This window comes from Neovison vison, chromosome 13, assembly GCF_020171115.1.
Source record: "Neovison vison isolate M4711 chromosome 13, ASM_NN_V1, whole genome shotgun sequence".
In the NCBI taxonomy this organism is placed as follows: domain Eukaryota; kingdom Metazoa; phylum Chordata; class Mammalia; order Carnivora; family Mustelidae; genus Neogale; species Neogale vison.
The window spans coordinates 28,247,346-28,274,816 of record NC_058103.1 but is presented as its reverse complement, the minus strand read 5'-3'; the positions used below and the strand labels follow the sequence as shown (position 1 = coordinate 28,274,816).

The 27,471-nt window shown below is 48.8% G+C and overlaps 1 protein-coding gene across 7 annotated transcripts in view; it reads left to right on the top strand.

Moving 5' to 3' along the window:
• The window catches only part of FOXN3 (forkhead box N3), a 393,039-nt gene that overhangs the window by 170,869 nt on the left and 194,699 nt on the right, over positions 1-27,471 (top strand). For 3 of the 7 annotated variants that reach the window (XM_044232286.1, XM_044232285.1, XM_044232280.1), the window contains exons 1-2: positions 396-508; positions 4,231-4,787. In XM_044232286.1, coding sequence (XP_044088221.1) covers positions 4,245-4,787 — 543 coding nt within the window. In that variant the 5' untranslated portion in view covers positions 396-508; positions 4,231-4,244. Of the gene's footprint in view, positions 1-395; positions 509-2,518; positions 2,543-4,230; positions 4,788-27,471 lie in introns of those variants that run through there. The other 4 variants (XM_044232282.1, XM_044232281.1, XM_044232283.1 and 1 more) reach the window with 2 other exon arrangements.

Here is a 27,471-nt window from a genome sequence, read left to right as displayed (position 1 = left end):
CGCGCGGACATGGGCCGCCCCGGCGGGTCCGCACCCCGGGCAGCCGGCGGCCCGGCCCACGTTTTCCCTCTCTCCGGCTCCCTCCGCCCCCTGCGCTCCGTCCCTCCCCTCCGCGCCCCTCCCTCCCCGCGCTTCCCCTCCTCCTGCCTGGTCATGTGTCGCCTTTTTTTGTTTGCAGTGGAAACAATTTCTCGCCGCTCGGCGCGCCCCGGCCCGACGCGCCGCGGCGGAGGCGAGCGGGAGGCGGGACGGGGCGGGGAGAGCGGCGGGGCCGGCGGGAGGACGCGCGGCGCGCCCGGCGGACGCCGCAGGTCCCATGCCGCGCCGCGACCCCCGCGCCCCTGCCGCCCGCGCCCGCGGCCGCCCCCCGCCGCCCGCCGCCCCGGGCTCGCCGCGCCGCGCCCGCGCGTCCTTAGCCGGGCCACCAAGCGATGCCCGTGGGCGCCCGCGAAACTTTGTGGGCTCCCGCTGAAGGGCTGCGGCGTCCCCGCGCCTCCGCTCCGGCCAGGTGAGTTTGCTCCCCGCTCCCGCTGGCGCCCCGGTGGGATTGGGGTGACTTGGGGCGGGGGCACTCGTCCGAGGCCGTCTTGGAGGCGACCTCGCCGCTCACGGCAGACGAGGGACTCCGCAGTTACTGGGGGGAGGGTTCAGGCTCGGGGGCCCGGCCGGGCGGGGAGACTGCAGCCCCCGAGCGGGGAAGTTGCCCGGTCCGAAGAGTTTCCTGCCCCGACGTGAGGGCTGTTTCCCGATGCCTAGATTTCCAAAAGACGCCCGAAAGGAGCAGAGTTGGTATTGTCCGCGGAGGACGGGATCCCCGCCGTTCCGGGCCGGGGGAGCGGGTGCCGCTCTAGGGGAGACCCCAAGATGAGAAACAGGCTCCTAACAAAGATGCCCCCTCCCCCCAAACTGTGCGGGCTTGGCACCGGCAGTGAGCGTCTCCCGAGACCCCCGAGGCCCGACCCCTCCTTACCCCGGCTCTCTAGGAAACCTTCTTTGGGCCCTGGAGAAGTTGGGGGGACGGCGGGCTTTTATTGATGTGTTTTTAAGGCTCGCCGCGGTGCGGCCAATAAAAGGTTTATGACATCTGACCGGCAGTGAAGGTATGCGAGCTCCCAATTGCCCAGTATACGGGGAGCAGAGCGGTTTCCTCGTTGCCTGGCAACGTCGCTGATTGACGCGGGACGCAGCCAATCGCCGCTCCCGCAGGTCCCCTTGAAATGTTTTTGACAAGTACAGTAGACGGGAGTGGAGCGCGTGCGTGCGCGCGCGCGTGCGCGCGTGGAGGGGGGTTACCCGGCCCCTCCAAATCGCGACTGCCCTGCTCGGCTTGGAGAGGATTTCTTAACTTTTCAAAGTTCACTTCGAACATCTGTTCAAAGCTGGGTCAGTAATGTGTTTGTCAGTTATTTGGAAACCTTCTGATAGTGGGCAAGAAATGCAGCTTTCCTGCTGCATTTTCTCCCTTGGAAAGCAAATAAGATAACAAAACACAGCAAATCATATAAAAACAGAAAGAGGGTGTGTGGAGTTGTGTGTGTGGAATGTAACTAATAGCACACCGAAAAGTTGTAAGGAGGTCACTAGTGAGTAACTATTTGCGTATCTGGTGTAGCAACCCTATTGTGGTAGCAGATTAAAAATGTTTGCCTAACTGCAGACTCACATGATCCGGATTCTTGCTCGCTCGCTCTCTTTTTTTTCCCCCCTCTAAAATAGGAGGAAAAAAAGATTTGGCAAATTATGTAGTTAGAGTATAATAATGGAAAACTCCTCAGCGGTGGTTTCTGGGAACTGTTTTTTAAAATGGAACTGTAGTGATCAGCAGCTCTTGATACCGTTGCTGCGAAAATGCTGGATTTATAGGGTTGCAGTTTACAGTTGGACAGCACGAGGGGACAGAAACAAAAAGCAGACAGATGATTCCTAGGTAGCGGACCCCCGTCACTCTCTTTTCTCCACAGTGCCATTTTTCTAATAAGACCATACTGCTGGCAATGTTTGTTTAAAACAAAAGAAAACATGGAGTATCGTGTCTTAGTCCCTTTGGGAAGCTTCTGACAAATAAGCAAATTGAAAAGAAAGAGCAGCATGTTGTCATAGCAACAGTGCAATTAAATTACTTTACTGTCAGCCATGATATAATTTTCCTGTTTGGAAGCTCGGGAGACATAAAACTTTCATCTGGAGCTGAAGTTGACTTCAGTGCCTGGAGTATTTCGTTCCGCTTTGTATTCTACTGTGTGGATATTCCTGGTTTTCAGAAACTTAGGGTTTTGTGATGGGATCTGGGGAAACTGGGAGGGAGACAAGCCTAGCTTTGATTTGTTCATAAAAATGGTAAAAACATTACCAGGCGGGGCTTCTGTCATACCCCCAAACCTAAAGATGCGAGCTTATTCTTTAAATTGTGTCCTGTGCTACTCAGGTTAGGTTCCTTGTTGACGGAAAGAAGTCCCTGTGGCTGAAACTGGAAGTTTTCTGTCCTTGGAGCTGGGCATCTCTCAGTAGCTCCGGAAAGCTTCCTCCCGCCTTCTGCCCGCAGGTTCTGTGTGGGGACCTTGTGATGGAGGGAGGGTGCTGGAGTTTTCAGGCACCCTTGGCAGGCCATTGGGTGTCTCACATTACGCTTTCTAGAATCCCATTCCAGAGCTTCCCCAGCTGAAGCAGTTACTTTCAGCACACTGCCAATGCGCATTTGGAGCCTTAGAATGATCGTGTCTGCTTTTGTGTTCATTCTGTTTTTCTAGAGAGATGGCTTGATCTTCTTACTCAGGGGGAGAAAATAAAACAGACATGCTTCTTAAACCAAGCCCATCGTGTGAGCGCTGCGAGTGGACAGTGGGAGACCTCTTTCATTATCTTTACTGTTCTTTCTGTCTTACATTGAGTACTCGAGGGTTGAATATGCTTTGTATCTATCGGGGTCATTCTGTTTGTGGACTTGCCACGTCCTCATTTTCTTTTCTCATCAGAAGTTGTACTCCCTGTTCTAGGTCATTGATAAAAATGGGGGTGGCATGGGGGGTGCAGAATAGAATTCTGTAGCGATTTTTGTTGCATTTACCTTCCAGTTGAAGCTGCAGGTTGCTCCTCTAACTTTTTTCACCAATTCTAATTTCAGTTAGTGGCTTGTCTTCACAGTCCCATTGATTGGTGTGGTGCCTAAAGTTACTCAGTTTTTCATCTGGGGTGTAGTGTCCCAATAATTGAATGCACTTTTTCCTCTAGTTCCAACCCACAGACTTCCTTGTTTACCACTCTCTAGACTTGCCAGCTGTGATTAAAGTTGCAGAGTTTGGGGCCATTGCTTGTGGAGGAAAGATACAGTCAGATATAAAACACTACCAATCAGCGCATGCTGTGGTCAGAATGTTAATTCTGGGACGGTTGTCATGGTTTTCATGTGGAGACAGCTGAACTTAATCTGAAACACCTGGTCTTAAACTTGCAGGTATTTTGCAGTGGGGGAGGCGAGGGAAGGATAAACCCTGAGGCCTAGAACCCCAAGTGACCAGAGTGTGGGGCATGGCGTTTACTTCGTAGTGTTTATCGTGAGGCTTGAAAGAGTTCTTGCCTGTATTTTCGTATTCTTTTTTTTTTTTTAAGATTTTATTAAGATTTTTTTTTTTAAGATTTTATTTATTTGACAGAGAGAGATCACAAGTAGGCAGAGAGGCAGGCAGAGAGACAGGGGGAAGCAGGGTCCCTGCTGAGCAGAGAGCCCCATTGCGGGGCTCGATCCCAGAACCCTGAGATCATGACCCGAGCTGAAGGTAGAGGCTTAACCCACTGAGCCAGCCAGGTGCCCCTATGCATTCATATTCTGAGGAGAAACTGAGGCACCAAGAGAGAACTGATTATTCCCAGTGGGGCACAGTGATAATATAATGGTGATGTGAATCTGGGAAGAAAGCTTTGTAGAGTTCCCCATTCTTTTTGTGATATATTTGCGTTATTAAAGGTACTGTAAATAGTTTCAGTCTCCTTGTATTTTAAGAGGTGGCAGGGTCACAGGGCTACACTGGTGGACTGCTTTTACTTTATAGTGGTGGAGTGGTGGGGTGGTGGGTTTGTTGTCCTCAGCTTGGCAGCAGGAGATGCTGTTCCCAGGGGCATGGGGTCCATAGGAGTAGTGGGGGTTGGGGGGGTGGGCGCAAAAGAATGAGGAGGGCACAGCTGCCTCTGTTTTGGGTTTCCCAACTCATCTTTTCTTTGTCCTCTGTTCACCAGGAGCCTTCACATAAATGGGTCCCGTCATGCCTCCCAGTAAGAAGCCAGAAAGCTCAGGAATTCGCGTCTCCAGTGGGCTGAGTCAGTGTTACCGGGGTGGTGGTTTCTCCAAGGCCCTGCAGGAGGACGATGACCTCGACTTTTCTCTGCCTGACATCCGATTAGAAGAGGGGGCCATGGAAGATGAGGAGCTGACCAATTTGAACTGGCTTCACGAGAGCAAGAACTTGCTGAAGAGCTTCGGGGAGTCAGTCCTCAGGAGTGTCAGCCCTGTCCAGGACCTGGACGATGACACCCCTCCATCCCCTGCCCACTCTGACATGCCCTACGATGCCAGGCAGAACCCCAACTGCAAACCCCCCTACTCCTTCAGCTGCCTCATATTTATGGCCATCGAGGACTCTCCAACCAAGCGCCTGCCAGTAAAGGATATCTACAACTGGATCTTGGAACATTTTCCGTATTTTGCAAACGCACCTACTGGGTGGAAAAACTCAGTGAGACATAATTTGTCTTTGAATAAGTGTTTTAAGAAAGTGGACAAGGAGAGGAGTCAGGTAAGCTCTTTGGGTCTGGAACTCGAGTTTTTCTTTTTCAAAAATGTGCCCTTTCTCCCCATGAAAAAAACAATGTCGAGGGATGTAAATTCACCACACCAAAGGGCGCAGTTATAATTGAGTAATTTTATTTCATTCATTTGGTGGCAGAGAACGTCCTTTGCCTTCAACATGGTCATTGGACGGTGTTTCTGGTGTTCATGCTGGATTGAGGGTTTCCCACTGTGGTATCTGAACATAATCACAAAACGGTGGTCCAGAGTTGTCGCATTATTCCTGTATGTTTCAGCCTGGGTTTTCATGGTAGTGACATTTTGGTGTATAGCTGGAGATCTGCTTTTGCCCCTTCTTGAAGTTTGGCTGTGGGTCCACTGGCTGTGCAGTGTTGGGGCCTTTCCTTCTCCAGAAACATGGTCCTGTTTGCAGTAAAATCTAAGCTGGAGAAAACTCTGCTCGTCTTGGGCGTGGAAGAGTATGAATCAAGAAGGGGTGACGCCATATTTCTCCTTGCTGCAGCTGGGACACGTTTTTCTGCAAATGCTGTTCCCCTGGAGTTTATGTTCAAGATGGGGAGTGGGCATGCAGGGTTTGAGGAGGGGGCTTGCTTGGGAACACGGGCAAGAATGTGGACACTCAGGAGCTTTGCCTTTGACTGCTGGGCCAGGCGATGCCTGGGTCTGGTGTGCATATGCAAATAGACCGCACGTCCGTATTTTTCCCTAAGTGTGACATTTATGGGGCGCTGCCACTGTCCCTGGGTGTCCACTGCTCTCTGTCCTTCCCCTCCACCTTGCCGAAGGAGCACACGGAGACCGACCTCGTACTTGGTCTGTTGACTGCTTTACCATTCTTCTTTGAACTTAAAGAGGGTTCACCGCAACCCCGTCAAGATCCAAGTCCATGCTATTAAACATTTCTGTATAGCTGGGTCTTTATGGTTAGGAGGGGAAAGATCTTAGAAAGCAACTCCAGGATGAGAAGACAGTGAAGAAAATGCTGTCCAGGTCCCCCAGAGTCTCATGTCCCCGAGAAGGCGGCGAACAGCATATTCAGTTTGGCACGAACCTGTCCTGCGTGTCACTTCCCGCCTGGCTCCGTGTTTGCCCTAAGCCAGCACACAGAAAAGTAACGGAGCAAACGCTCACTCAGAACCATTCAACAAAGCAGCTCCGCAGTGTGCAATGAGACTCGGACGGAGCCCCCCCTCCCCCGAGTGACAGGTGTGTTGGGCGGGGTGTGTGTGTGAGTGAATGCACACCGGCCGGAGTGCCATCTCCCCCTTGTGTGCCCCCAGCCCCCGCTCTGGGAGTCCGCTTTTCCAGGGGTGACAGTTGTCCTGTGGAAGGGGAATGGCTTTATGGATTTGAGATTGTTAATCTTAGGAAATGTGGGGTTCTGGATTCCTAGCTGTGCCGACCTGTACTGACGTGTTTCTGATCGGATGCCAGTCAGTGTTGTCGTTGGGAGTTTGTTCCCATTGTTTGTGATTTTACGAGAACAGAGCCCAGTGTGTGAGTTTTCCCCCTTTTCTCCTCCTTTCTTGGGTTACTCCCACCGCTTTCCAGGGTGCCCGTGCTGGCCCCTCCATTTGGGGTTTCTCCCCTGGCTAGCTCAGTAAAGGGGAAGGCATTCTCCCTGATACTTTGCTCAGTGAAAGCCTCTTTGGCTGTACAGGTAAGCTTGTTTTTCTCTGCCCGCCCCCCCCCCGGGGATTTTACTTGCTGGTAGCTTCCACATTGAGGTTGGGCCACTGTGCAGCGACCAAGTACCCCCGAATGTCGGTGAGAAATATGTGTTCATTGAAGGGGGAGAACGGAAGGCTTGCACATTGTAGTCACATTTTTTTTTTTCTTCTGAAAGTGTAGAACACAGTTTTAAGCTCAGTATAACTGAGATTGCAGGATCCAGTGTGGTCCTTATCCTTGCGGGCTTGGAACACGTCCCCTGCTGGATACCTGTCTGCCTGGGATGTGGGAGAGGGATCTTCCAAGACTGCACCAGCAACCCCCAGGGCACCACCATGAGCATTTCTGGCTCCCGCCCTGGAGATGCTCATTTAGTCGGTTTGAGGTGGGTTGGGGACGATTGGTGGTTCTGATAAGCTCTATGGGTGTTTCTGACTTGCCGCCAGTTTTGAGACTCCCTGAACTACTTGCCCTCTTGGGTTCTTTCCAAAGCTGAGATTTCATCGGGAACATCTCATGAATGAGTAAGTCGGGGAGAATAGACAGTTTTGCTTCCATTTCTCTCTCTCTCTCTCTCTTTTTTTTTTTTTTTAAAGATTTTATTTATTTGATAGAGACACACAGCAAGAGAAGGAACACAAGCGGGGGTGGGGGGGGAGTGGGAGAAGGAGTGGGAGAGGGAGAAGCAGGCTTCCTGCCGAGCAGAGAGCCCGATGTGGGGCTTGATCCCAGAACCCTGGGATCATGACCTGAGTTGATGGCAGATGCTTAACAACTGAGCCACCCAGGTGCCTCTACATTTTATCTCTTATAAGACTTAGATACGGGACGCCTGGGTGGCTCAGTTGGTTGGACGACTGCCTTCGGCTCAGGGCGTGATCCTGGAGTCCCGGGATCGAGTCCCACATCAGGCTCCCAGCTCCATGGGGAGTCTGCTTCGCTCTCTGACCTTCTCCTCGCTCATGCTCTCTCTCACTGTCTCTCTCTCTCAAATAAATAAATAAAAAAAAAAATCTAAAAAAAAAAAAAAGACTTAGATACATAAAGACTTAAAAGGGATTGTGAAAGATAGAATTTTTTTAAATTTTGTAATCTAGAGAAATTCAGACACACATGGAGAGAGAGTAGCGTGATGACTCCCTCTCACCCCCGTTGCCCACAACCAGCTCAAGAGTTTGCAAGCTTCGAAGCAGATCCAGATCTCAAGTCCCCTTTTTTTTTTAACTTTTATTTTTTTTTCCCCATGTTCTTTTACCTCCCGTGTGCAGAAGAAAAATCGCCAGGTTTTACATCAGCTCAATTCCGGCATCTCCCTGAACCAAGCAAACATTTCCTTGGTCTCACCTAATATCAGATCCATATTTAGAGATCTCTGAGGATTTATAGAATGTTTCATTGAATTGGGATCCAAACGTGGTTTATGCTGTGCAGTTGGCTGTTAGGTGCCTGGCGTCTGTTTTCCAGGACAGCAGCCTTGGCCGCTCCCCTTTCCAGTGCCCTTCCTCATTAGAGACCCATCCGTTGTGCTCTGGAGTGGCCCAGGTTCCGGCGGCTTCATGGCAATTTCATTTAGCATGTTCTTCTATCCCCTTGTATTTCTGTGAAATGGAAGTAAGGCTGGATCAAGTTTGCCCCCCCCCCCAAATGCTTTATAGACCATTCTCCCTTGTTCTCGTGTGAGGAAGGCTGGTGACCCCTCCTGGGGATGCCGAGTGTCAGCTGTGGGCCCACGCGGGGTTGGCTGTTTGCACCTTGTGCCGAGTTCCCTACCAGCAGTGGCTGGACCTTTGCCTGAATCAATCACAGGAGAGTTTCAAAGTCTGAGAATAAGTTTTATACCCCATAAATACAGATCTTGGTTAAGACTGTAAGATGAGCCCCTGCTAACCTCTCTGAGTACTTGTAAAGGAGAAGTAAAGTGCCATTCCCTTTTACAGAGGGATTATAACCGCTTGGGTATGTGTGTTTCTATTTCTGTGCCTTCTCTTTACTTCTTACTAGTTGAATGAAAAATGTTGTTGCAAGAGGGTTTATCAAGGAAACACTGTACAAAAGTATATTTATTGGGGTGCCTGGGTGGGTCAGTCCTTAAGTGTCTACCTTCGGCTAGGGTCATGATCCCAGGATGCTGGGATTAAGCCCGGCATCTGGCTCCTGCTCAGCGGGAAGCCTGCTTCTCCCTCTCCCACTCCCCCCTACTTGTGTTCCCTCTCTTGCTATGTCTCTGTCTCTGTCTCTGTCTCTCTCTCTTTCTCTGTTAAATAAATAAATAAATAAATATTTTTAAACAAAGTATGTTGGGGCGCCTGGGTGGCTCAGTGCGTTAAAGCCTCTGCCTTTGGCTCAGGTCATGATCCCAGGGTCCTGGGATCCAGCCCCCCATCGAGCTCTCTGCTCAGCGGGGAGCCTGCTTCCCCCTGTCTCTCTGCCTGCCTCTCTGCCTACTTCTGATCTCTGTCTGTCAAATAAATAAATAAATAAAAGGTATGTTTATTATATCCAGAGCTGGTTTTTTTTTTTAAACTTTTTTTTAAATTTTTTTAATTTTTTTTTTTTTTTTAAGTATTCTCTGTTTGCAGCAGGAGGCTGGAACCCACAACCCAGAGAGTCAGAGTCGAGAGTCAGAGTCGAGAGTCAGAGTCACATGCTTTTCCTACTTAGCCAGCCAGATGCCCCCTGGGCTGAGTGCTTTAAATACAGTTTTAGCTTATTGTCTTGGTTGAAAGAGGAGTGGATTAGAAGCCAGGCTACCTGGTTCTAGCTTTGATGCTGGTGCTAAGCTGTCTCGGCTCTCACCAAGAAGCAGGAATTTGTAATGGCCAGGCTTCTTCACTGGGGTCTTTGGAGATCAGAGGCTCTGCAGACAGCCTGAAATTATTGACCGCGTGCCCTGTGACTCTGCATGTTGCGTATTCCTGGAGGATCCCAAGATTTTGTTCATTCGATAAAAAGCGGATGAACAAATGGAACCTCCGACTCAGGAGAAGGGAAAAGCCACCTGTATTTTGTAATAACAGTGACAGACACAATATGGAAACCCCTTCTTTGAACCCTCCATATACAATATCCCACTTCCTCACTACAGTCCTGTGAGGTAGGTCCTATTTTCCTCAGATAGGTGAGCAGTTAAGCTCAGAGTGGTTAAGGAACTCACCGGAGGTCACAAAGCTGGTAAGTAGGAGAATGGGAATTCACCTTCACTCCGTCCAGTTTTGGAGGGCCTTCCGCTTAAATTAACCTGGGTGCTCGAATACACCTCGGTAGACAGGCTGTTGCAGGTGATCTCTACATTCTTCCTCAAAATAGTCTATGAACATGACCTATAGGGAACTAAAATAACATCAGTAACCCAGAATTTACTTTGGGGGTGCAGGGTAGAGAAAGAAATACAGAGAATCTTTTTGTGCTGTTGAGATGGGGCCAGATTCTGTCTTGGTCAGCAAATGGGAAGAGAGGTGTGGCATCTGTACGAAGCCTACCACTGCCCTCTCGACTTTCTGCTTCCAGGATCCCTTCCAGGTCCCCTCCACTCATCTGGCCCAAGTCCAGGGTCCCTTCTCTGTGTACAGACACTGTTCACACAAGCTCTCCCTTCCAGTTGCCAGGTCCCTTATGTTTCGCTTCTCCATCCACGTAGATGAGATTCTTTCTCAAAGGCAGGTGGGAAAATGATCTCTTACATGGCGGGACACCCCCATATGCACTGTTGCCTCTAATCTGCCCCCCACTTTGGTAGTGTCAACGCCATATCAGGAGCCTTTCCCGTTCCCGTGATACTAGTCAGTGTACCCGTTCCAATGATGGTGCTTTTAGGAAGAAGAGATGGCTTCTTTTATTTTGGGTAAGGGATGCCCTTTGAAGGACTGCGTAGTCTGGTTTTGGTGGGGAAGGTCCTAAAAATCAGGGTAATTTGGAATCGGGGGACAGGCGGAAAATGTAAGTTTCTTCCTATGGGCTGCCTCTTGCTCACCAGTGCATACTGCCCAGCACGTGGCTTTTTCTTGTCCGTGCTAAACGTAGACTTTGTTGCCTTAGAAGGTTGAAACCTTTTCCTGGTGTCCCAGCGCCTGAAGTAAATACAACCCCTTGTCACCAGCCCTGGAATAGGGAGCGTTTCGTACCAGCATCCGGTCATTCCAAGAAGCCTGTACCACCCTTGGCCACGTTCTTCCACCGATCCCAGCACTCTGCTTCTTTCCGATTCTTCCAGATACTAGATGTGTTGGCGAGGGGTGGGGGGCATGCATTTCTGTTGTCCCAATCTTGCCGACTGTTCATTGTCTGCTCATTCGCTCGTTCAAAAGACTTCTTAAAATAGCCGTTATTGTCCGTTCCTACTCTACTCAGTACACCAAGTACTGGAAAGATGCAGAGTTGAATGTGCGGCTGGTGGTCCAGTGAGCCACCCCCCCACCCCCTTTCCTCCTGGCTCCTGGAACTTACCAACAGAAGTCCTTCCTTCCTCCCTGTCCCCTTCTTTTGCTTATGTTTCCTGTTTCTCTCATCATTCCTTTCTGGCCCTTCTGTTTCAAAAATACACTGCTTTCTCGGGTCCTCCCATAGTGACTGCTGTTACTGACCTCGCTAAGGAGCCCTACAAGTCTCCTGGAAAGAAAGCTTGGTTCTTCTGGACTCGAAGTGTCTAGTGTCTAGTGTCTACTGGACACCACCCCACTGGTGGCCAGTAGCTCTCCCCATGAATGGTTCAAAAAATGTCGTGTTTTCTTTGGTAGGCCTACCCGGTACCTGGTAGGTGTATGGGGTGCTTCTTCATTGAAGCACTGCCCGGATATCCAAGCAACAAGAAATTGCTCTCAGAACCTCCCCCCGTTGAGCTGAAGAGGCTTTGGGATTTCCCTTTGAAATCACTTTCGCTGCAGGATAATTTTCTGGAGTAAATAATATGGGAAGTTGGCACACTGACCTCCTATTTGAAAGTCATAGGTTTTGCTTCTTTCATAAATAATGATGGGTTGTTTAGATTAATCCATAGTCTCTCTCTTTCAGAGCCCTTGGTCATCTTAATGCTGTTAAGTTTTGGCAAAATGATGGCAGGTCTTAGATTTTATAGAAAATTCCCCATCTTCCCAGTGGACATTTTTGCACTTGAAACCGATGACTGTATTTTTAAAAGGCTAATGTAGTGTTTTGATGATACTGTGGTTTATTAGGCAGGTCTTTTGTTTATGAATTTTGGTTTTATGGTCACCTTAAAGTACCTTATTCCCATTCCCCACTCTTGTCACTTTTAATATTTGCCGCTTGTCTGAGTGAATACATCTGCGTAGCCCTGCGAGGGTTAATCTTTTGGCTGCATTTGGTTTAACATGGGCCTGAAGTTACTGTCAGAACTTCCCAGATGGTTCTGTGGAGGGCCTCCGTGTTCGTAGGTCGTCAGTGTCTCTTTACCTGTGATTTCAGAGTAACCAGCGTCCTCTCCTTATTAGTTTGTTCAGTAGAATTATTTGGTAACATGAAAGGTTAAGTTAAAAAGCGAGATCTGGGGCGCCTGGGTGGCTCAGAGGGTTAAAGCCTCTGCCTTCGGCTCAGGTCATGATCCCAGGGTCCTGGGATCGAGCCCCACATCGGGCTCTCTGCTCAGTGGGAAGCCTGCTTTCTCCTCTCTCTCTCTCTGCCTGCCTCTCTGCCTACTTGTGATCTCTGTCTGTCAAATAAATAAATAAAATGTTTAAAAAAAAAAAAAGCGAGATCTGGTTCTTGCCTTTTGGGAGCTTGATTGCAGGGAAATAGGAGCCATAATAAAAAATGAAGAAGAAGCAGCCAGCACAGGTATGGGAAGCGTGCCAGGTTAGTGAGGTGACAGGTGTCGTTTGAGGTCAGAAAGGTTCTCGTCCCCAAAATGGGTCATGTGGGTACTCTTCATGGGGGGGAAGCACTCGACTAAATATAGGAAGCATTATTCTGGTGTGGGAATGAGCACGGGACCTCCAAGGATGGATGAGGTAGGATGAGGTTTGACTATTTATTCTAGAAAATTCAAGCAACAGTGAATTAAGCACACTACAAGGGGATTAGTCTGCCACATAGAATAAGTCTTGAGGAGCTGGGCAGAGACGCACATCCCATCTCTCTTTCTGCTCTGCTGTTCTTGGTCAGTGCTGGTTTCCATTCTCAGAGGCTTCTCGTGGTTGGAGGTGGCATCAGCTAGCATGTTTCCATGTAGCAAGTAGGAAGGGGTGTGCAGGGAAGGACCCAAGGTGAGGATCCCAATGATGTAGCAGGTTGTTTTTTTTTTTTTTTTAAATTTTTATTTATTATTTGACAGAGAATACAAGCAGGCAGAGTAGCAGGCTCCCCACTGAGCAGGGAGCCAGATGTGGGGCTTAATTCCAGGATCCTGGGGTCATGACCTGAGCCAAAGGCACTCGCTTAACCAACTAGCCATCCAGGCACCTCTGAGTTAGTGGTTTTAAGGAGCTTTTTTGGAAACCCCACGCTCTGCTTTCATCTCATTGGCTGTCCTCTGGTCACATGACTGCAAAGCAGGCTAAGAAAGGTAGTTTTGTGTCTGGGCCCACTGCAGTCCCAAATAAAATGTTGCTTGTGTTGCTAAGCAAGCATGGGATTTTCTGTCACTGAGGTCTAGAGGAGATGAATGTTGCTGGACCCAAGGGATGTGTTGGAACAGTGTCAGGGAAGAGGAAGGAGCGAGACGGGTGGTCAGGGAGGTTATGTAAGTAAGAGTAAGGTGTTGGTGGGGAAGCTAGGACAGCAAGGGGAAACTTTAAATTGCTCTGGTAACTTAACTAAAGCAGAGACGCTGACCCATTTTTTTTTTTTTTTTTTTTAAACATGGCAGTTAACCAAGGTTTTGCTTCAAGATATTCTGGTTAAATTGCATTTAATACTTTCAAAAGCAATAGCTTGATAGAGGTGAAGATGTAGTCTGTGCCAAGTATGATAAGAAAAGCAAGGAAATGTATGGTTGAAGATAGCACTGTAAAGTTGTTTTTTCAATAATAACCTGCCAGTTTGCCGTGTGAGGTTACAGAGCGTTCCAAGAACGGGATGAAGTCTTTGATGTGTGTGTGTACACGTGTGCACGGGTGTGTGAACTCAGCAGGAGACTAGTCAATACAGGCGGAGAGACTGTGCTACTTCCCAGGGGAAAGGCTCTCCAGTGACCCCTTGGTCTCTTCCTCTTGTCCCCACAGGATAGGTGGGGTTCCGCTCTGCACCCGGTGGGTTCAAGTTCAGGCTTGTCTTCCATTTGCTGGGGCCCTGTGAAATGCCTCTCAGAGGCTATGTCTGTACTCCTCTAGGGACAGGACCGAGAAGTGATTTAACTAATGTCACTAGACAGAAAACCGTCAGCTAGCAGGACGTTTGTACACTTTGTTTTTAGGAGGAATAAAAAAAAAGGCCAAGTCACACGAGCGTTACTCTCATCATGGCTCTGGTGGGGGTGGGGGGAGCACCTGGGGTCTCCTGAAATCAGAGTACAGCAGTGTGGCCCAGAGCTGCGCCCTGCGCAGTATTCTGAGAATACCGCATGGGATGCCCAGTTCTTTCCAGTGTCTTCCACAGACGCCATCATGAAAAGGGAGAACCTGTGTTCGTAGCCTGGATTCCGAGACCCTGCAGAAGCCTTAGTTTGCAAAGTAAAAATAGACTCAGTGTTTGCCAAAAAAGTAGCTTAGTCCTTTTAGAAGCATTTTTAGCAGTGATCATTCATGCCACACGTACATGGGGAGTGCCAAGCACAGTTTGGGTGCCTAGGCTATAGTGGTAACCTGTTATAGTTAATTACCATCTGTTTTAGACTATCCATAGGGCGGGAAGAAGGGGAGGGCGATGTCCATGTTAAATAGTAGGTCCATACATGGACACCTAGGTAAGAGATCAGATAGTGATACACGCAATGAAGATACAACAGGGTAATTTGCTGGAGAGGGGTGGGGAGGAGAGCAGGAGGCTTCCTGGAGGTGCTGTCGGGCCATGCTTTAAATGGCAAGAGGGGTGCTGCAAAGATTGGAACAGAGAGCACAGCAGGTGCAGAGGCCCTGAGGTAGCAACAGCTTGAAATGTCCAAGGAAAAGAAAGAAGGCTAGTAGAAAGCACATTAAAGAGGGAGAATGAGCCGTTTTAAAGAGACATCAGGGAGAGAAGCATGTATCTGAGCTGGTTCCAGTGGTGGAGGTTAGAGATGACAAGAAATGGTGCTGGCTTAGACCAGAGTTGGGGTTTGCAGATGAGGGGTTGTGGGCAGATGAGCGTTGGGAAGTCAGATGGCGGACAGAGCAAAAATTCTGTTTTGACCATGTTAAATTTGAGGTGGCTTTTGAACATCTGAGCGGAGCTATCAGTTTGGAGGTTTGATATGTGAGTTTCAAGCTCAGCAGAGAAGTCAGAGCAGAGGTATAAATCTGGGACACATTAGCACTTAGTTGGTGGAAACTAAAGAGGATTTCTGGATTATCTCTCCATCAGAAAGGAGAAAACCTCTGTTTCAGTTCTTACTAAAAATTACATTTCCATTACCGTTTGACTAGAGAATTCATTTTAGGGTATCTTCAGCATGGGGAATAAAAACAAAAGAAGTTCATATTTAGAGGGAAAAATTCAGAATTACTTCAAAAACAATTTACCTGTAGTTATTGTAGTTCCTGCCTGTAGTTTTGCAGGCAGAAAACAAACCTTTGCTTTTTGTAACGAGATGGTAATTTCTAATTGTGCTCCGGGCTGGTGGTGCCTCGGAGATGGGGAGAGAAATGCACTCTAGTAAACACCCCATTTAGCAAAGCCCCCTAACCCATGACTTCCCTGAGTTCCCTGCCATCTGGTCCCTGGCTGGAGAGCGGAATTTTTCTTGTATATGTGTTTCCATAGCAACGAGTTTGCAGTTGATATGGAAAGTAAGCAGTTGCCTTAGCAACAGAGTTGCTGATGTGGTGGCTCCCCAGCTTCCAGGGAATGGAGAAGCTGACCAAACTAGTTTAGATGCATCGAGTCGGGCACTGTAATGTAGGGCTGCACACGCCGGCCCTGCCAGTGTAGGATCCCTTCTGCTTTAAAAGAGATCGCAGCCCCTCCCCTCCACCAGAAGGAAGGCTTACCGAGGTAATAAATCAGACAGAAGTAGCTGCTGTCAGTTGAAATAGATTATAAGAGGGATTTCCCGGTGGAATTTATTTAGTTTCTCTTAAAGGAGAATGTTGTAGTTTGGTTGCAAGGAAAGGAAAGCCACCCAGGCTGGCATCTGTAAAAGAGTGTTTGTCCCAAAGATAGAATAATCAGTCTCACCAGGCAGGTGGTGAGGCACAAAAAAACACGTCCTGGGTCTGCAGTCAGTGGAACCGCTCCCTACGTCGTCCCTCAGTGGTCCCTCGGGGATGCTCATCCCCGCCTTTCTGTGAGTTCCAGTTTCTTCTTTGCAGTCTAGCTTCCTCTGTATGGCTGTTGATTTCTGCTGCATAACACCATTGGCTTACTGCGATGGAAACTTGGGAGCCAGCCCCCTCGATGTGATGGTCGCCATGCCCAGAGACATCAGCCCCGTCATTTCTGTGCAGTGCCTTTCTCATAGTTCCAGACACACGGACTTGGTCATCCTGGGCTAGATGCTCAGGTCTGGTCAAAACAAGGGCAGGGTTTTCTGGATCCCGGCATCTGCTGGGACGCTCCTTCATGTGGGCCGGGGTCGGGGCTAGAAACCTGCCTGCTGCAAAAAAATTTTCTGGGAAGCCTTTGGTTTTTCAAAAATATTTCAGTAATGAAAATAAAAATAACAGGAGCTTTTGAGTGTTTGATATTCTCTTTCCCATTGTGTCTCCTCAGGACACCTGTCCCGGGTGTTGGAGACTAATATACCAGTGAATACTGGGACCATCCAAGGCTCCCTTCTGATTCTTTATCATTGCTGTGATGACTTCATCTTCCTTGCATTTTGTTTCCATAGATTTGGGGCTGGCATTTCCCAAACTAGCAAAGTTTTTCTTTGGTGGCCACTTCTTCCTGCCAGCTGCCCTCAAATTGCCTATAATCACAGGGTTGAGTGATTACCCAAAATTATGAACTCTAGCCCCCTGTTCTAGACAGGAATAAATGTCAGCTATCCAACACAAGTTGTCCAGATTTTCAAGATCAAGAGATTGGGTAATGGTTCTTGCTAACCGCCCCATGTCATCCCAACATGGGGAAAAAACGTAATTACTCTGTGCAGGGACTGCCAGAGACAATACAGAGAGATTACCAAACTTTGGTGTCGTGGACTGGGCAAAGATAAAAAGAGACCAGAAAGATTAAAAGTGGCATTTGCCATTTACCAAAGGATTGACCAATGGCCAAGATTCCATGGTTTGGAAATCCAAAGGAGGAAAAATGATGCCTAATGGGAAGTAGAACCATGGTGGGACTCCTGGGGACGGCACAGAATTTCATTAGCTGGACCCTTCAGGAAGACCAGGACAACAGGGGTAGTTGGCAAGGAGAGAGGAGGTCATGAGTCACCAGGGTTAGCTTGCCATGGTCAGGGGGGAGCGGGCAGCGTGGGGAATAGAATGGGAAGTCATATGTGGGAAGCCGAGTGTGCAAAATGGGAACTGATACTGTCACAGAGCTTATGGGGGGCTGTTTGGAATTGCGTGAGGCATTTGTATCTATGAACTTACAGCTTTCCAGCAGCTGCAAAGTCGATATTAGGTTCTTTTTACAGGTGGGGAAACTGAGGCTCGGAAAGATTCCATAGCTTGCTCAGATGACATGACCAGATATTGAAACCAAGATTCTTCTTGCCTTTCCTTTCCCTCTGTTGGCTGAAGCAGAGGTCTCCTGTAGGACAGAGAGGAACATAGACTTGGGAAGATAGTTTGGGCTGGACCGTGGGGTTCTTGGGAGCCACGGCCGGGAATCGAACCTCTGCTCTGAAGGCAGTAGGGAGCCTTCAGACATTTCTGAGCATGGGCACCACAGAAACACATGTATGAAGCAGGAGCCCAGAGGTTTGCACAACAGCCCTGTTCTCCATGCAGTAGGCCACAGCAGTCCCAGAATGATTTTCTATAGACTTAACTAACGTGGACCAGACTTTTTTACCAAAAAAAAAATCCCAATCTGCAACTTACTTTTCATTTTAACTGTTTCACTCTCATTTTTATTTAGTGGATCCTGTTTTTGCTGACCATTGCTTTTATTTGTTGGTTTTGACCATTGCTTTTATTTATCTGTCACTGCTTGGATTTATGTCTTGACCCTTCTGGAATTCACGCAGTTAGTAGAGGAAGACGAGTGACCCACCTCTTAGCAGGACCCTGTGGATCTGGTCATTTTCTGATGTTGGGATAGGTTGTTACCTCTTGCTGCTTGAGATGCTCATGTCTTTTCCCCTTTGGTGTTATAGGGAAGCACAGTAATGTTAATCTTTTAGTTCAGTAGGTGATTTTACTCATTCTTTTGTTTGTTTAACCACACTGAGTTCTTAGAATGTGGAGGACATTGCACTAGGTGCTTTGTACGTGCGGGGCACAGAGAAGCAGCGCTGGGTCCTTGGAGGACACCTTGGGGTCACCCCTGATGCTTCCCTCTTCTTGACTCTCAAACCCAACCGGTTACAAAGATCTCTTGATTAGGCCCTTGGCTCTCCTGTTCTCTCTGATCTCCACTGTCCCTCCTGAAGTCCATCTGCTAGAGTGCTGCCAGAGGCTTCAGTACCCAGACTCGAATTCTCTCCCAGCCCTTGGGTGGTTCCTGTTACCTCCAGTGGTTTGTCTCAAAGTGTGGCTCTGACCACCAGCTTTAGAATAATCTAGAATGTTTACTAGAAATGCAGATTTCTGGGCCTTAGCCCCATTGAGAATCTGTGGTACTGCTGCCTGGGGATTGGCATTTACACAAGCTCCCCAGATGATTCTATTTTACCCTGAAATTTGAAAGCAAGGTTTAGAGGACCTAGTTCAAACCCTTCAGCAGGGTTTATGAGGTCTGCCTTTCTAATACTTTTTTTTTTTTATTATGGGTGATTTCAGGACTGTATCATAATGGACTTCAAAGTCCAGCATGGTTCTTGTGGGAGTTGACACAACATATGTATTATTCACGGGGGGCCCATCTTGTTCCATCCTTTCTCCCCTTGGCCCTTCCCACCCTCTCTGCTCTAGCAGTTTATTTTAATTTAATTTAATTTAATTTTTTAAAGATTTATTTGAGAGGGAGAGCACACACGTGAGTCGGGTAAGGGGCACAGGGAAAGAATCCTGAAGCAGACTGAGTCGCCCAGGCACCCCCTTGCTGGCTGGATTATTTTAAAGCAAATCCCAGGCACCAAATTATATTGTGATGGCTTCAAATATTTCAGAATGTATCTCTAATACATGATCAGAACTCAAACACACACACACACACACACACACACACACACACACACACACACCCTACAAAACCATTATCACTCCTAAAAACAAGTTACTGTGATTCTTTACTGTCCCCTAAAATCCAGTCCATTTTAGAATTTACCTGATTGCTTAAAAAAAAAAAGATTCAGCAGTGGTTTACTCAAATTAGAATCCAAAGCAGGTCCACATGTGGCATTTCATTGATGTGTCTCTTAAATCTCTTTTTGATCTGTGCTCCTTCCTCTTCTTTCCCCCTCACCATTTAAAGGAAGCTGTTTTCCCTTTCATCCCCTTCTCCTTCATTATTCTGATGTTCCAGTCTTTTCACTATATCCCAGGACTCCCCGTTCCTCCAAAGGCCATGTGCTCTAATGCTGACCATCACTTGTGTATTCTGTTCTCTCTGCCCAAAATACTCTTCCTCCTTTTTTCTCCTCCGGACACCGCGTTCTCCACTTGGGTGACCCTGGTCAGCTCCATCTCTGCAAAACCTTCCCGACCACCCCTTCCCGTTGTGGTTTTTGTTCTTCACTTTGCCTCCTACTTGATGGTATGATTATCTCCTGAGTATCTGTCCCTGCCAGATACCGTCCCCTCTTCCTTCCTTCCCCACCCTGAGATGCAGAACAGGGATCACGTGTTACCCATTTTGACATTCCTGGGGGCCAGCATGTTGCCTGCCATGGGCTAAGTACCCTTGAAATCCCTGATGAGAGAATGGATGAACCGTCAGCCACCAGTTCAAGTGTTTATGATAAAAGTAGGGTCAGCTTTTTGGAAATACTTGAGTATTTACTGTTATAATAAGGTTTGTGTCCCCTGCGTGAGTAGCTTTCTCTTATTAGGAAGAGTACCGCTTTCTAATGGTTTCTCCATCCACTGTAAGAAATGGGTGTGCCCGATTAACTGCCTCTGGCTGCCTTCAGTGGCCAGTGTTGTGGACATCACTACCACCCTCTTGTCAAGAATTAATGAAAGGAAGAGAGCTTTGTGTCAAATGTACTGACCGAGGAGTGTTCTACAGGTGGGAAAGAAAGAGGTGGTTCAAGCCATACAACGGAATTGACCCTCACCCTAGGAAGTTCACGTAGTTGTATATAATATCCGATAGTGTGTCACTTCCGTGAGAGTGAATGCAAGCACGACAGATTTTCTTACCTGTTGGTATTCCTTGAGCCTTAGAGATCTCTTCCCTGGGATCCTAGAAGGCCACGTTGGTTTACAGAAGAGTCTGAGATCCAGACAGTGCAAGTGATGTGCCGAAAACCTGTCTCTCTGGGTGAAGAGCCCAGGGCCAAGCCTTTTCTTGTCTGATGCTCCCCTCTGCATTATCTCACTGCGTCCCTGAGGCCTTGAGATGCCCATTAATTGGAAATGGACGTGAACTTGTGCCCTTTACACGGGGTTTATTTTCCTTCATGTGTCTTACTTTGAGTCACTGAGTGTACTGAGTTTTTAAAATAAATGATGTATCATTTTCTGTTCATGACCTTTGAAAATAATGCTCAAAGCTATCACATATTTTGTTTCATTAACTACTCGGACTATCCTTGAATTTTAGTTTTTGAATGAGTCTGTGGACACTGTTTTGCGCTACCTGCTAATTCACATTCTGACCATCGATGAAATACACACAGATCCTTCCTGGTGAGCAAAGGACCTGGTCCTGTTTGTTGATCCGGGTGTTATGTGTAGGGAATGCAGATTATCAAGAAGCGCTGACCAGTGTAGTCAGAGGACTGTTGCAACATTTTTTACTTGAGGATATGTCCTGATTAACTCTATATTCATTATCTCTGGGTTGTTTGACTTTTTTTTTTTTTAAGATTTATTTATCTTAGCATGCCCCATGCACGAGTGGGGAAAGGGGCAGAGGGAAAGACTCTTAAACAGACTCCCCACTGAGCGGGGATCCCGATGAGAGGCTGGATCCCACGACCCTGAGATCATAAAGTGAGCCCAAACCGAGAGGTGGACACTTCAACCACTGAGCCACCCAGGCACCCCTTGACTATGTCAAAGGCTTTCCCCACTCCTTACAAATCAGTTTATATCTAGGGGTGTTGTTTCTCTTAAATAATATTAATAAGGAATGAGGTAATGATACCACTTCTGTATGGTGCCTTATAACTTCCTTACAAGTCATTCACTTAACACATGTTGATTTCATGCTTGTTGACAGGCATTGTGCTGGGCAGCAGGAGAATGAGGATGATTGCAGTTTAGTGGGAGAGAGGAGCGTAAAGGAGATACTCAGCACGGCCTATGATATCTGTACAAGGTGCTGTGGGAGGGAAGGCGAGGGTGCGACTGCCTCTTGGTTTTTGTAGGACTCGAAGAGCAGCGTTTCGGTCATGCAGAGAGGCTTTATAGAGAGCTTGGCAAGTGCACGGAGCACTGAAGTAGAGGCACAGGGCTCCTGGGTTCTAGAGCAGACTTGGTTGCTGGCCTGGACTGGGACCAGTACTTGCATCTCTCTGAATCTTCGATTTACCCACCCTGTTCAGTAGACCTTGTCATATGGACCCACGATGCTTATGCAGTGCGTTTCTCCAGTAATTCACGTGGGAGCTGAGTTGGCTTTGATCCTTGGCTCCCCAGCTCAACTCATGGCCAAGGAGGACTCGCCAGGGTCCCTGCGGTGGGCTGCGGAAGAACATTGCCGCCTGAAGCGCAGGGGCTGGGAGCGGCAGCTCACCCCACGGTGCAGAACAAGTGTACATGTGGGATTTCCCAAGCGCCAGGGGAGGTGCGTGCCTGGAGCCCCCCCAACACCGCTCATTCTGCAGGCGGCCTCTTCTGCGTGGGACAGTGGCGCTGGCACGTGTGTGATCTTGTGCCACAGTTAAGGTGTATGCAGTCAGCACGGACGGGGCTCGGTAGCTGGGCTTAAGTTGGATCTTATGCCTCCCTGAGGCCCCGCCGTGTCTCTTGCCCTCCCCTGCATGTCCCAGCCAACGGTTGGCCCCGACCTCTTGTCGCCATTCTCCCAGCGCTCCTGACACCCCAGGATTGGGGGACAGTAGCTCCAAGTATCCTATTCCTGTGGAAGTGGGATTCTGGACCGTGCACGGCCACCGGGTGCCCTTGGCACATGCAGCCATCTGGCCAGATCTTTTCCGCCACTGTGTCCACAGTGGGCTCTTGGTTTCTTTCTTTCTCTGTGTACATTTCTCTCTCTCTCTCTCTCTCTGGTGTGTCTGTACATTTCTTTTGATGATGATGTCCCCTTTATCAGAATGCATTTAGTGAAGTCAGAGGCTGTGAAGGGCACCTGTGACCAGGGTCATCTCTCCTCCTCACGTCCCTGCTCCAGATGAGTGGTACCTCTGAAACCGCCCCCCCCCCACCCATTGTAGTAACTGAGTCACTCCGGCCTCTCTCTGGACAGGCCTGCTGTCCGTGCAGGTGTCATTTATTGCCAGATGGTTATTTTCTGAACAGTGATTGATTCTCTTGAAACGCAATCCTAGTTGGTCTTTCTTTTCCCTCATGTGTAAAATGTCAGGTTTTCTCACTTTGAGCCATTTGTATAGCCTGGTGCTGAGGTTTACCCCAGGTTTGTGGGGGGAGCTGTGTTCGTGGCTGTCACCTGGCTGTGTCTGGTGGAGGGCCACACTCACCCTCTGGACTTGGGAGACGGCGCAAAGCTTTGCAGATCATCTGTTCAGAAACGGCAGCTCATGCACATGGTGTCGTTGTTGGATTTCTCACGGTACCCAGCATTTGCTGGTCTAAGCAAGCACTGGAGGCTGAGGAGTTCCAATCCATGGTACCTGTGAATGTGGCCTTTTTGGAAAATAAGATCTTGTACTCAAGTCAAGATGAGGGCATTACTGGGTTAGGATGGGCCTTAATTCAGTATAACTGATGTCCTTGTAAGAAAAGGAGAAGAGGCACAGACCTGCATTCAGGGGAGACGGAAGCGGAGGTCAGAGGGACGTGTCTACAAGCCAAGAAACTCGGGCATTGCTGGCACCCAGCAGAAGCTTGGAGAGAGGGATGGAACACATCCTCTTTCAGAACTTCCAGAAGGAACCGGCTCTGCTGGCCCCTGGATGGTGGTCTTCAGGCCCGAACGGGGAGAGAATAAAATTCTGTTGTTCTAAGCCACCAGTTAGTGGCGCTTTTTTCTAGCGGCTGTGGACACGAACGCAGAAGCAGTGATGAATTTCCACCTGCGCTGGGGACGAAGGGTAGCAGCCGGCGGCACGTGCTTAGAAATTACACAACAGGGCTGAGTCCTCCTACAGAGGAGGCCGACGAGCTCTGGGACGTGTGTGGCCACCCGCTGGGCGCTCCAGAAGCCGTGTCTCCAGGGCTTAGAACTTGTCTCAGCCATAACGGCCTTTTCAAGTACATGTGAAACCTTAACCTTGTTCACATTAAGGACGCAGCCACATTCGGGGGCAAGTGGCTTGTTTTCCTCTTCAGTTTTAGGTGGCCAGTGAGGAGAGCACAGATCTCGACAGAGTGGGGAGGCTCTGTAGGGTGTCGGTTGTGTTTGCTGCACACGCCGCAGGCGAAGGGCGCAGGGGCAGAGACCCCAGGTCCCAAAGGGGACCCATTATTCTGGGGCAGGAGCTTATTGGTTGTGCCCTTGAACTTGCTTTTCTTTATCAGAAGTGATTTGTAGTAAGGGTCAGCATACTCCTTTTCTTCTAAGTGAAAGCATTTTATTTAAAAAAATAAAAACAAAAAAACCACCGTTCTCACTGTCTCTCAGGTAGAGGTTCGTGTGGGGTGATGGAGCAGGAGGAAGATTTAGCTTTTCTAGCTGTTTTAAAAATTTAAGACTTTATTTATTTGGGGGAGAGCTCAGAGGGAGAGGGAGAGGGAGAGGGAGAAGCAGGCTTCCTGCTGAGCCGAGAGCCCGATGTGGGGTTCGGTCCCAGAACCTGAGTGAGCGTGAGGCAGATGTTTAAGTGACTGAGCCACCCAGGTGCCTGTTAGCTTTTCTAGGTTTATTTGAAAATCTTAAAGCACACCCTCCTATTTTATCTTATTTTTAAAGTTTTTATTTGTTTACCTAAGTAATTACTACACCCAGCGTGGGGCTCGAACTCCTAGCCCTTGAGATCAAGAGTCACATGCTCCTCCCTCCCAGCCAGCCGGGTGCCCTCATGTCCTCCTTTTTTTTTTTTTTTTTTTTTTTTAAAGATTTTATTTATTTATTTGACAGACAGAAATCACAAGTAGGCAGAGAGGCAGGCAGAGAGAGAGAGGAGGAAGCAGGCTCCCTGCTGAGCAGAGAGCCCGATGCGGGACTCGATCCCAGGACCCTGAGATCATGACCTGAGCCGAAGGCAGTGGCTTAACCCACTGAGCCACCCAGGCGCCCCCATGTCCTCCTATTTTAAACTCATGACTCTCCTCCCATCTTCTCACAACCTGACGTGTTGTCCGGAAGGCATTCTTCCTTATGGTATTGACTTTCTTGACTCACTCCTCTCTACTCTGAGTTTGAGGTGTTTACAGGCCTGGTTTGGTCCTGTCCTAGTCCTCAGGTGCTAAGCCCCCCACCCTGGGCTATGTCCTGCACCAGGCCTGTGTCTCAGGGACCCACCCCCTTGGCTTCCATGTCTGTAGCAGGGTCTTGGATGCGCTGATCCTGTAGGGTAATAAACTCGTTCTCGCTGCCTGGTGCTCAGCGTGCATCAGTACAACCAGGTACCATTCCTGCTCAGCCGTTCTTACTCAGGGCCTCTGTAAACCTTGAACTTGGAAGTTCAAGGCGATTCTTTTCTGGATGGAGTAACATGTTCTTCAGCAGCAAACCGTTTGCTTGAAACACAAAGTCACGTGACTCCGTTTGCACAACTGTGAATGCTCACATCAGTTGAGTTCTTGGTTCAGAGGCGGAGGGCCTGACTGAATAATTCTGCATCAGAATCCCTTTAGAATTATTAGTGTATTGGCTACTTTGTTCCGGATGACTCAGTGTTTGTGTGACCTCAGCTCTACCAAGCATCTGAAGGCGCTTTTGTCGAGTGTCTTCAATTTGCCCAGTGTCACAACATTTTAATTTCTGAGCCACAGTCATGCCCTTTAAATCTGGCTGCTTTTCAAGGAGGGGGACCTCGCCGCCCTTGAGAGTTGAGGTCAGTCCGGGGCTGCCGATGGGCGGTCAGGCTGCTTCTCAGGGTCAAGGTGATTCCCTCCTCCAGAGTTCTCACCCTTCGTAATTGGCCCCGGGAGACCAAATACAAATAAGTACATGCCGTTCCCTCACACCAGTCCACTTCATCTCTGGCGCGTGGCGGGCTGGACCGTGCCATCTGGCAGTTGGCAAGAGAACTTTCTGGAGATGCCGCCTCCTCAGAGCTTCATCAGCTTCTCTGTGCTGAAGCTTTGAGCTTTTCTTTTGTCAGTGACCTTCTTTCCTCAGTGACAAGGGCAGGGCCTCTTGAGGAACAGGACTAAGTATAAATATGGGCTCTGCCTCAGAGAACGTCCCCCTCACATAGGTGTGGCGTCTCCCACAGCATTGCCGGGGGTTGGCAGGGACTTCCGAAGGTTTTCCTGAGATTTGGGTCATAGAGTGAATTCAGTTACTTTCGAGCTTCCTTGCACCATTTTTATTTTCTGTAATACCTTGTATTTTATTTTCTGGGCTCCCCCCCAGTCGACACCCAGAGTAAAGGCACATTCAATAATAAGAATTCTCTAGTATCTAATACAAAAATGATACTGCTTGTCAGTTTGAAGAAAAAGCAAATTGTCTGCTCTGTGGGTTGGGATTTCCTCTTTTTTTAAAAAAAAAGCAGCTTAGAGAAAATCCCTGAACATAGTCTCCTGATTGAAAAATATATTAGTGGATTTCACAGCTTTATCATTTTCTTAAAGTAACAGTTTTCCTTACTTTTAAAACATATATATTGCTGTTGAGACATATGGCTGAAAACATCCCCAGTGCAGAATTTAGAATGGTTTACAAAACTGAAAAAAAGCCTTTGTTTCATAAGATTGTGTCGAGAAGAAGCTTATTATTCCTTAAGTCCAGCCCTCTGCCTTGGGACAAAGGACAGGTGTCCTTTCTATAGCCATGACCAGCCTGGGTCATTTCGGTGATACCTTTGCCGGGGGGGCTTGCTATACTGACAGCTTCAGCCCACCTTTGGGGTGCTAAATTTGGCTTTCTCCACATCATCATCAACAAGCAAATGCTTTTAACCATCCCACCGACCTGCCAGCTAATACATCAATTGCTACAGGTTTTCGTTTTTTGTCTTTATGGCATGGCTTTTCCTGCGATCCTTTGGATTGTTTCAGTACTTTGCCCTTGTTTTATAAAAATGAAAAGTCAAAGTTAAGAAGGTTAATAATAAGAATTATGAAGAGCATAATTCTCAACACACCCCCTGAAAAAGAGCAGGAAGTCATGTGCCGTGAACCTCTGGGTGTGCAGTGGGGGTGCGCGTGAGTAAGGAGAAGAAAGAAGAAAAGTGAGGGCACGTGCGCGGGGCTGCCACCGGACCAGTGCGTTGTGGATGCTTGAGTCCGAAAGGCGAGGTCTCCAGGAGCTTCTCTGCTCCCATGTGGTCTAAGCGCTCTGAGAACGAACGCTGCTGTATGCTAGTGAGGTGAACATTGTAACATGAGTTTTTAACTTTCTTACCTGTTACTTGCAAAGCCCATTTTTCTGGAAAGCCTCACAGGTGGGGGAGAAAGGATTGCCGTCAAAGCCCAGACAGATCTGGTGAGGCCCCCATTGGGCTGCGGTTCTGCGCCCCCCCCAGAGCCTTTCCAGATGCACGTTGCTCTGTGGGTTAGCTCTCCTGGTGTTGCCTGGGTCCCCTCCCCTGAGCCTCAGGTAGCCGGTGTCCCAGGGTTTTCTGTTTCAGGATCACCCGACTTTGTGCTCCCCTACTTCCCCAGGCTCCCTCAGAGGATGCTGCCTGGCATGGCCAAGCAGTGCCCAGCCCGTGCTTGGCTGGTACTGGTGGGCGGCCCTTAGAGCCGTGTCCCTCCTGTCTGGAAGGCATCCTGCTTTATCCCGTCTTGTTCCCCATCCTCACCGCCCCGGAGCTTTTGCGGACACCCTCTGAGGCATCTCATTTTTTATTTTTCTGCTTCTCATTCACCTGGCACCTTCTTATCCACCCGCTTCCAGCTTCCTCTTCCACGAGGTCTTCTGTAAGCTCTCCTGCCGAGCTCCTTCAGGACTTTCCCCCAGGAGCACTTAGCCCCAAGTGTGTTAATACATTCACCTGTTGCTTGTTTACCGTCTGTCTCCTCTTCAGAATGTCAGACAGCATGAGCAGTAGAGCACAGCTGTCCAGCTCTGTCGAGCAGTGCAGGGACCCGCCTGCCTCCGGGGTGGGCATGCACCCCGTACGGGGGCTCCTGAAGACCAGCTGAATGTGAGCGTGGCACCCTCATTCTCCTGGTCCCCGAGGTGCTGAACCTGGCACTTGCCTTTGATTCCTCATCTCCTTGGCCCCCCAGTTTACTGAGAGCAGGCTGAGCAGCAGGCCTTCTGGACCCTCCCCCCCAACACCTTGCTTGGGGCCCCGCCCCTTCCATCCCTGAGTTGCAGGTGCACCACCTTTTCCCATCTCCAGGCTCTGTATCCTGTACCCCAAGCACTGTACCTCTGTATCCTCTTCTCAGGTGGCCTTCCTGGTGGCTGCCCTCCATGGAAGTAAG